Source organism: Salvelinus namaycush, unplaced genomic scaffold (assembly GCF_016432855.1).
Source record: "Salvelinus namaycush isolate Seneca unplaced genomic scaffold, SaNama_1.0 Scaffold1700, whole genome shotgun sequence".
Taxonomy (NCBI): domain Eukaryota; kingdom Metazoa; phylum Chordata; class Actinopteri; order Salmoniformes; family Salmonidae; genus Salvelinus; species Salvelinus namaycush.
Genome location: NW_024058454.1, coordinates 41964 through 52557, shown reverse-complemented (window position 1 = coordinate 52557; position 10594 = coordinate 41964). Strand labels below are relative to the sequence as shown.

The 10594-nt window shown below is 42.2% G+C and overlaps 1 protein-coding gene across 1 annotated transcript; it reads right to left on the bottom strand.

Annotated features, from left to right (window-relative positions):
• Positions 1–317: 317 nt before the first annotated feature.
• Positions 318–2841, bottom strand: LOC120037336 (myosin-4-like). The gene is made up of 6 exons (XM_038983490.1): positions 2626–2841; positions 2152–2298; positions 1785–1941; positions 761–788; positions 393–501; positions 318–323 (listed from the first exon to the last, which is right to left on the bottom strand). The coding sequence occupies exons 1-6, from the start codon at positions 2839–2841 to the stop codon at positions 318–320; spliced, it is 663 nt and encodes a 220-aa protein (XP_038839418.1).
• Between the last annotated feature and the right edge of the window lie 7753 nt (positions 2842–10594).

Sequence of the window (10594 nt, the reverse complement as noted above, 5' to 3'; positions counted from 1 at the left end):
TAAATAAACATTTTACTTTGATATACACCTTTAAATGTTACAGTTTGTTGGACATCTATTGATATAACAATAGGGAACTACTGAAATACATTTTTCTAATATAAGGTAACTTCCACAGTATGCCCTTCATACTTACAAAGCGAGACGAGTTGTCGTTCCTCACTGTCTTGGCATTACCGTAAGACTCCAGCAGAGGGTTAGCTGCAATGATCTGATCCTCAAGAGACCCCTGATTGAGAAACACAAGTTGCTCAGAAACGGAAAAGTGGTCAAGTTTGTTTTTCTCTATGACTTGAACAAATTTCTTGAAACATGATTCACAGCTGGAAAAAAAGTTTGCTCAGAAAACCAAACTGAAATGTGATTAAAAGGCAAACATAAGCACAACCTACCTGCATTTTGTTGGGGTCTGCTTCCTTCTTGCCACCAGACACTGCAATGGTGGCAAAGTACTGGATGACACGCTTGGTGTTGACAGTCTTTCCTGCACCGGATTCTCCACTGGTTTATATGACAGAGAAAGAGGGGTTTTAGGTACATGTTTGAGTGTCAGATTGGCTTTCACCAAGAAATAGCATTGAAAAATACTTGTTTTCTAACATAAGTAAATCATTAACAAATATTCCCTTTCATCGACTCATTATTACACATAGCCTAATGCTCTAATCTATTCATAATGTCATGTATTTCATCACACCAGGTGACCCAACTTATTACAATAGGAACACTTTCTCAAGTGACATTTTAGTAAACAACTTACGTAATCAGGACGGACTGGTTCTCCTTATCTGGAACCAAAAAACACATTGCTTATCATACTGCAACATTATGGGTACATTCGTATAATCATGAATTTTATTTTGGAACATTTTCCATTCATGGATACTGAAATCAGACATTCCCAGCAAACTGTTCTAACCTAGACGAGAAAACTCTAAAGCATATTTGAATTTGATTTGATTTGATTTTACACCCAACTATCCATCCATCCATCCATCCATTAGCACTTATGGACTTTGATATCTATATGCACTTATGGACATCCATAGAGCTCCATTTTTATGGATTGTCTATCCATGTGAGAGACGACGACTCGGTCTCGACCTTTAAGTCCGGTGAAATTCTCCTGTCTTAGCTGGTGTCCTGTGTGAACTTACGTTTTCTCTCTCTCTATCTCTGAGGACCAGAGCCCTAGGACCATGCCACAGGACTACCTGACTTGATGACTCCTGGCTGTGCCTAGTCCACCTGGCCGTGCTGCTGCTCCAGTTTCAACTGTTCTGCCTGCGGCTATGGAACACTGATCTGTTCACCTGACGTGCTACCTGCTGTTTTTTGACTCTCCCTATCTCTCTCTCTCTCTCTCTCTCTCTCTCTCTCTCTCTCTCTCTCTCTCTCTCTCTCTCTCTACAGCACCTGCTGTCTCGACCTCTGAATGCTCGGCTATGAAAAGCCAACTGACATTTACTCCTGAGGTGCTGAACTATTGCACACTCTACAGCCACTGTGATAATTATTTGACCCTGCATGTCATCTATGAACGTTTGAACATCTTGTATGGCCTTAATGGCCATATACTCCTATAATCTCCAGCCAGAAGAGGACTGGCCACCCCTCAGAGCATGGTTCCTCTCTAGGTTTTTTCTTAGGGTCTGCATTGCTTGGTGTCTAGGGTTTTAGGCTGGGTTTCTGTATAAGCACTTTGTGATATCTGCTTATGTATAAAGGGCTTTATAAATACATTTGATTGATTGATCCATCCGTCCATCCATGAGATATCGTACCAATCATCATGAACTGAAAGGCGTTGTCAGAGACGGAGAAGATATGGGGTGGAGCCTCCACCCTCTTCTTCCCTCTGTAGGCGTTGACAACCTCTTCGTCGTACACAGGGAGCCACTTGTAGGGGTTCACCGTGGCACAGAAGAGCCCAGAGTAGGTCTGGATGAAAGCATAATTACATTTGTGGATTAGTAAAGTCAGATGTACTTTTACCTGGATTTATGTGAGGATGTGGGTGTACTTTGGTTTACTGATGTGGGTCTACTGTATTGATATGTTTTGGTTTCTACCTTTCATTTATGTATAGTAATGTATGTGTGTATTTATTACGTTCATGTATGTGTGTGTTTGTATGTGCAGGTTTCTTACATAGATCATCCATGCTGCATAACGCTCTTTGAGGTTATACAACACAGAGGCTTCATTCAGGTAGGTCATCATGGCCATGTCCTCAATCTTGTCGTACTTAGGGGGGTTCATCTCATAGATGTCTGCATCTTTGAACTCTTTTCCTTCCTGAAACAGTCAGAAATCTAGATTACACACAGATCAAACTGGACATGACTGAATGCTTTTTGCTCATTAAATACAAGTTTAATCATTTAAAAAACGCATGTCCACATTAATCCAACTACTTAGTTATCACCCACTGACATAACTGGTGACTAGTCAACATGAGAAATTCCATATAATTTATAAATTGCAGCAATAAAATTGATGTCTTTGAAGATTATATTCTGCTTACAAAAAACATTGGAAGTTTGTTTATGCATTTAGTTGACTTTTCAAGAATTAGAGTGATTGTACAAACTTGAACTTGAATAGTTTTCAGATCAGACTTACCTCCTTACTGCCGTCAGGTTTGGTAACTGTCACAGTACACTTCCCGTCGGCCCTGGCAGTGACTAAACCCTTAAGGTACAGCTCCACCTTGTCTGTCACATAGCAGGCGTTTTTTGAATCAAAGGGTGCGGCTTGTGCCTCCATCCTCTCCTTCTCAGATTTACGGAGGTATATGGCAGCCTTGCCGTAGATTTGCATCTCAGCGTCCGTACTCATGGTGACGGATAACTAGGAAAGAGATTAAACATGAAACATGATTGACTCTGTGGTGCTTCCTCCTCAGTCAACAGAGTTGGGTGAGCGATATCTCTCACAAAATATTCTCATAACTTTTTATGTGAAGACTGGAACCATGTCTCACCTTCTTTTCCCCTTCCTACAGATGAATGTGTACTTCTTGGAGGACCCTGTGAAACATTAGGGTGTTGTGAAAACACACAAGTCTAAAGCCTTATCATTTATCATAGAAAACATGTAACTAAATCATTACATGTCAAATTCTACTACAGGTGCAACTGGTAACTTTCATTTACTACACATCCACACATTCTGTTAGGAATTCAAATAAATTCCCCTGAAAACCCAGTTACATTCTAGAACACCCTTTCAAGTGCAGGAGCAACACTTTGACTGTAAATGAAAGTTACAGATTTGAAGTAAAACACATAATAAAAACAACATTACTTTTAATGCCACTTGATTTAATATTGTAAAATCTCACAGAACTCAATTCAAATAGTGCAGTTAGCTACTGCCTCAGATGCTGAGTGCAAGGATGAGACACATTAAAAAATCTAAGGAGGTGGAGAGGTCTTACCACAGAGAAAGAAGGTATCTGACTCATGGATGCTGGGGCCTCAGCCTCCTTATATCTGGTTGGAAGTGCTAACCAAGCAAAAGTTAATTATGGACCACTCTGGGAAAGGAAATGAATTGGATGAGAGAGGTGTTTATTTCTGTGTATCACTAGCACCTCCCACTTCCAGGAGCGCCACACTCCCATTACATAACTTTTTAATGTTTGTCTCCGAATTGAATTTCAGTGAATTAACATAAATGAGAGATTTCATTACTAATAGTTATGACAATATCAAAAGTTTGATTAATCTAATTGATTCCAATGTTACTTCCACTGACCCTCAAATACTGTAGTGGAATCCATGTTGCCCCACTACAACTAAAATAGTTTTCATTAAATCTAATCTGACCTTATTTAGTTCCATTTAAGTCGCATTAATCCTCATCAACAACTTTATATATATGTTCACCTATTATTTATATTATTTAGCTTATAAACACATCTGAACTGTCTCCTCACCTCATGCTTGTGACGGAGTTGGCCGTTACCTTGTGCTTTGCTCAGTTTGATTTATCACCCTGGTGGAACCATATTAAATTAAGATTTAAAAGCTAGAACGGAAACATTTAGGCTTTTAATTCCAGCTCATAAAACTGTTAAATATAATGTTTAGGTAAACTATATATAAACATACATACAAGTATGTGAACACCCCTTCAAATGAATGGATTCGGTTATTTCAGCCACACCCAATGCTGACAGGTGTATAAATTCGAGCACACAGCCATGCAATCTCCATAGACAAACATTGTCAGTAGAATGGCCTTACTGAAGAGCTCAGTGACTTTCAACGTGGCACTGTCATAGGATGCCACCTTTCCAACAAGTCAGTTCATCAAATTTCTGCCCTGCTAGAGCTGCCCCGATCAACGGTAAGTACTGTTATTTTGAAGTGGAAACGTCTAGGAGCAACAACTGCTCAGCCGCGAAGTGGTAGGCCACAAAAGCACACAGAACATAACCGCCAAGAGCTGAAGCACGTAAAAATCGTCTGTCCTCGGTTGCAACACTCACTATCGAGTTCCAAACTGCCTTTGAAAGCAATGTCAGCACAATACCTGTTTGTCGGAAGCTTAATGAAATGGGTTTCCATGGCCGAGCAGCCGCACACAAGCCTAAGATCACAATGCCCAATGCCAAGCGCCAGCTGGACTGGTGTAAAGCTCACCGCCATTGGACTCTGAAGCAGTGGAAATACGTTCTCTGGAGTGATGAATCACGCAAAACCATCTGGCAGTCTGACGGACAAATCTGGGTTTGGAGGAAAGCTACCTGCCCGAATGTGTAGTGCCAACTGTAAAGTTTGGTGGAGTATGAATAATGGGCTGGGGCTCTTTTTCATGGTTCAGGCCAGGCCCCTAAGTTCCAGTGAAGAGAAATCTTAGCGATACAGCATCAATGATATTCTAGGCGACTCTGTGCTCTCAACATTGTGGCAACAGTTTGGGGAAGGCCCTTTCCTGTTTCAGCATGACAATGCCTCAGTGCACAAAGCGAGGCCCATACAGAAATGGTTTGTCGAGATCGGTGTGGAAGAACTTGACTGGTCTACAAAGAGCCCTGACCTCAACTCCATCGAACACCTTTGGGATGAATTGGAACACCGACTGCGAGCCAGGCCTAATCGCCCAACATCAGTGCCCGAACTCACTAATGCTCTTGTGGCTGAATGAAAGCAAGTCTCAACAGTAATGTTCCAACATCTTGTCGAAAGCCTTTCCAGAAGAGTGGAAGCTTTTATAGTAGCAAAGGGGGACCAACTCCATATTAATACCAATGATTTTGGAATGAAATGTTCGACGAGCAGGTGTCCACATACTTTTGGTCATGTAGTTTATCAACAATTGGATAGTTGTTCCACGAAATGAGTCCCTTTAGCATCCCTTTGACATTTTCAGTAGAAATTGTGAACCAATATTGCATTTTAAAAGCATGTTATAGTAAATGAAATGCTCTGATCTCTAATATAAATAAAGACTTGCTAAAGTGGCAAAATTCATGCATTTAGGATGCAATGTCCCTATGTGAACCCTCTGTGACTTGTAGGAAGATTTTAACCCCCTTAACCCCGATCATTTTATCATTGCTAGTTGTTTTGTTGCTTTGACAAATACATTTTGGAAGATTATTATTTATTTCATGTGATTAGTGATTCATTTTAAGGTCAATGTGATCTGAACTCTTGTTTTAATATGATGAATCCTTTTCCTTTTTAAATATTTTTTTCAATGCAAACCTTGAACATCTAATAGTCAAATCTTTATGTAAAAGCAGGTGAGCTGGTTCTACTCTTTTTGGCCATTTTGTGGTGGAAAACTGAGTGGTTTAGAATAACACGACAACCCTGTTACCCATAGATAGACAGGCTAGAAATGTTTTAACAAATACATTTGTTTTGTAAAGCTTGCATTCAATTGCCCTTCCCAGTTGCACACAGCAAGCCTGTCACGAGGGGATTCATGGCTGAGTTCAGATAAAAACCTCAACCCTGTTACGGTCCATCCTGTTACCTTATTTGGCACTTAATGTAGAGGCACTTACTATAGTATTATTTTTGTTTAACCTCTTTCGATGGGAAAATATGTTTTATTAAGTTGAACATGTTCACTTTACGACGGAATGTTAAAATTAGGTGAAATAAAACGGTTTCATTTGCCAAGTTTCACGACCCATAAGGGACTCATTATGTGGAACGACCCATAAGGGACTCATTATGTGGAACGACCCATAAGGGACTCATTATGTGGAACGACCCATAAGGGACTCATTATGTGGAACGACCCATAAGGGACTCATTATGTGGAACAACCCATAAGGGACTCATTATGTGGAACGACCCATAAGGGACTCATTATGTGGAACGACCCATAAGGGACTCATGATGTGGAACAACCCATAAGGGACTCATTATGTGGAACGACCCATAAGGGACTCATTATGTGGAACGACCCATAAGGGACTCATTATGTGGAATGACCCATAAGGGGCTCATTATGTGGAACGACCCATAAGGGGCTCATTATGTGGAACGACCCATAAGGGACTCATTATGTGGAACGACCCATAAGGGACTCATTATGTGGAACGACCCATAAGGGACTCATTATGTGGAACGACCCATAAGGGGCTCATTATGTGGAACGACCCATAAGGGGCTCATTATGTGGAACGACCCATAAGGGGCTCATTATGTGGAACGACCCATAAGGGGCTCATTATGTGGAACGACCCATAAGGGACTCATTATGTGGAACGACCCATAAGGGACTCATTATGTGGAACGACCCATAAGGGACTCATTATGTGGAACGACCCATAAGGGACTCATTATGTGGAACCACCCATAAGGGACTCATTATGTGGAACGACCCATAAGGGACTCATTATGTGGAACGACCCATAAGGGACTCATTATGTGGAACGACCCATAAGGGACTCATTATGTGGAACCACCCATAAGGGACTCATCATGTGGAACGACCCATAAGGGACTCATTATGTGGAACGACCCATAAGGGACTCATTATGTGGAACGACCCATAAGGGACTCATTATGTGGAACCACCCATAAGGGACTCATTATGTGGAACCACCCATAAGGGACTCATTATGTGGAACGACCCATAAGGGACTCATTATGTGGAACGACCCATAAGGGGCTCATTATGTGGAACGACCCATAAGGGACTCATTATGTGGAACGACCCATAAGGGACTCATTATGTGGAACGACCCATAAGGGACTCATTATGTGGAACGACCCATAAGGGACTCATTATGTGGAACGACCCATAAGGGACTCATTATGTGGAACGACCCATAAGGGACTCATTATGTGGAACGACCCATAAGGGACTCATTATGTGGAACGACCCAAAAGGGGCTCATTATGTGGAACGACCCATAAGGGACTCATTATGTGGAACGACCCATAAGGGACTCATGATGTGGAACGACCCATAAGGGACTCATGATGTGGAACGACCCATAAGGGACTCATGATGTGGAACGACCCATAAGGGACTCATGATGTGGAACGACCCATAAGGGACTCATTATGTGGAACGACCCATGTTCTATTGGAGATTCTGGAGGAGCTTTTATTTGTCTCACATTTCAGTTGGCTAAAACTGTCCAGTAGATTCTTATGACTCACATATCACCAGTACAGTATTTCAATAATCTTATCCACTCATATTGCTGACAGCGATATAGCTGCCTCAAACATTTATTACACTCTGATATAAACTGCTTAGCAGCTGATCTGGCTTCAACGATGGCTTCAACGACGGTCCCGTGTGGCTCAGTTGGTAGAGCATGGCGCTTGCAACGCCAGGGTTGTGGGTTCAATTCCCACGGGGGGACCAGGGTTCAATTCCCACGGGGGGACCAGGATGAATATGTATGAACTTTCCAATTTGTAAGTCGCTCTGGATAAGAGCGTCTGCTAAATGACTTAAATGTAAATGTAACGATGACCTTTATTTATGACCTTTTCTGTGGGCCACGAATTATCTGAGAGACCACTGAGCATCACTCGATGCAACATACACATACCCTGCAAAGGCCTAAATGTAAGAAAATAAATGTGGCAAATTATTTTCTATGCTCTGAAATGGCACAAGTCACACTGTTAAAACTCATCGAAACTTTAGACGTGTGATATGAAACATTTTGTGTTATAATTTGGTCCTGTGTGGCTCAGTCGGTAGAGCATGGTGCTTGCAATGCCAGGGCTGTGGGTTCAATTCCTCTAGTGGGACCGGTACAAACAAATATGAAAATGTATGCACTCACTACTGTAAATCCCTCTGGATTAGAGCATATGCTAAATGACTTTAATGAAATGGGAAAATATGATTTGAATATAGAATATTACGTGTAATCAGCTGAACAAGCCATGTTGGGATGATGAGTTAAGGGACCTGGGGTCTGTAATGTGAGGAGCCCTTATCTATACAGTGGAAAGAAAGGAATACAAGAGGCCATCTTAGAAAGCATGTGTTTTATTAAAGACTGCCTATTCTAACACAGATATCAGAGAGGGCAGTTATTACACCTTGAGTAGATACAGATATGAAATAGTCTACAGTTCTGGAACCTAATAAGTTAGGAACAAAACAACAACAAAAAAATTCCATTGGAAGTTCAGGAAGAGCAGGGGGGAGGTTGAACTCTGATAACACACAGGTACTTAATGAAGAGCAGGGGGGGTTGAACTCTGATAACACACAGGTACTTAATGAAGAGCAGGGGGGGTTAAACTCTGATAACACACAGGTACTTAATGAAGAGCAGGGGGAGGTTGAACTCTGATAACACACAGGTACTTATTGAAGAGCAGGGGGGTTAAACTCTGATAACACACAGGTACTTAATGAAGAGCAGGGGGGGTTAAACTCTGATAACACACAGGTACTTAATGAAGAGCAGGGGGAGGTTGAACTCTGATAACACACAGGTACTTAATGAAGAGCAGGGGGGGTTGAACTCTGATAACACACAGGTACTTAATGAAGAGCAGGGGGGGTTAAACTCTGATAACACACAGGTACTTAATGAAGAGCAGGGGGAGGTTGAACTCTGATAACACACAGGTACTTAATGAAGAGCAGGGGGGGTTACTCTGATAACACACAGGTACTTAATGAAGAGCAGGGGGGGGGGGGTTGAACTCTGATAACACACAGGTACTTAATGAAGAGCAGGGGGGTTGAACTCTGATAACACACAGGTACTTAATGAAGAGCGGGGGGGTTGAACTCTGATAACACACAGGTACTTAATGAAGAGCAGGGGGGGTTAAACTCTGATAACACACAGGTACTTAATGAAGAGCGGGGGGGGGGGTGGAACTCTGATAACACACAGGTACTTAATGAAGAGCAGGGGGGATTGAACTCTGATAACACACAGGTACTTAATGAAGAGCAGGGGGGGGGTTAAACTCTGATAACACACATGTACTTAATGGAGAGCAGGGGGAGGTTGAACTCTGATAACACACAGGTACTTAATGAAGAGCAGGGGGGGGGTTAAACTCTGATAACACACATGTACTTAATGGAGAGCAGGGGGTTGAACTCTGTTAACACACAGGTACTTAATGAAGAGCAGGGGGGAGGTTGAACTCTGATAACACACATGTACTTAATGGAGAGCAGGGGGTTGAACTCTGTTAACACACAGGTACTTAATGAAGAGCAGGGGGGAGGTTGAACTCTGATAACACACAGGTACTTATTGAAGAGCAGGGGGGAGGTTGAACTCTGATAACACACAGGTACTTAATGAAGAGCAGGGGGAGGTTGAACTCTGATAACACACAGGTACTTAATGAAGAGCAGGGGGGCTGAACTCTGATAACACACAGGTACTTAATGAAGAGCAGGGGGGTTAAACTCTGATAACACACAGGTACTTAATGAAGAGCAGGGGGTTGAACTCTGTTAACACACAGGTACTTAATGAAGAGCAGGGGGGGTTAAACTCTGATAAAACACAGGTACTTAATGAAGAGCAGGGGGAGGTTGAACTCTGATAACACACAGGTACTTAATGAAGAGCAGGGGGAGGTTGAACTCTGATAACACACAGGTACTTAATGAAGAGCGGGGGGGGGGGGGGAGTTGAACTCTGATAACACACAGGTACTTAATGAAGAGCAGGGGGGTTGAACTCTGATAACACACAGGTACTTAATGAAGAGCAGGGGGGTGGAACTCTGCTAACACACAGGTACTTAATGAAGAGCAGAGGGGTGGGAACTCTGATAACACACAGATACTTAATGAAGAGCAGGGGAGGTTGAACTCTGATAACACACAGGTACTTAATGAAGAGCAGGGGGGTTGAACTCTGATAACACACAGGTACTTAATGAAGAGCAGGGGGGCTGAACTCTGATAACACACAGGTACTTAATGAAGAGCAGGGGGGTTGAACTCTGATAACACACAGGTACTTAATGAAGAGCAGGGTGGTTAAACTCTGATAACACACAGGTACTTAATGAAGAGCAGGGGGGGTTGAACTCTGATAACACACAGGTACTCAATGAAGAGCAGGGGGGTTAAACTCTGATAACACACAGGTACTTAATGAGTAGTA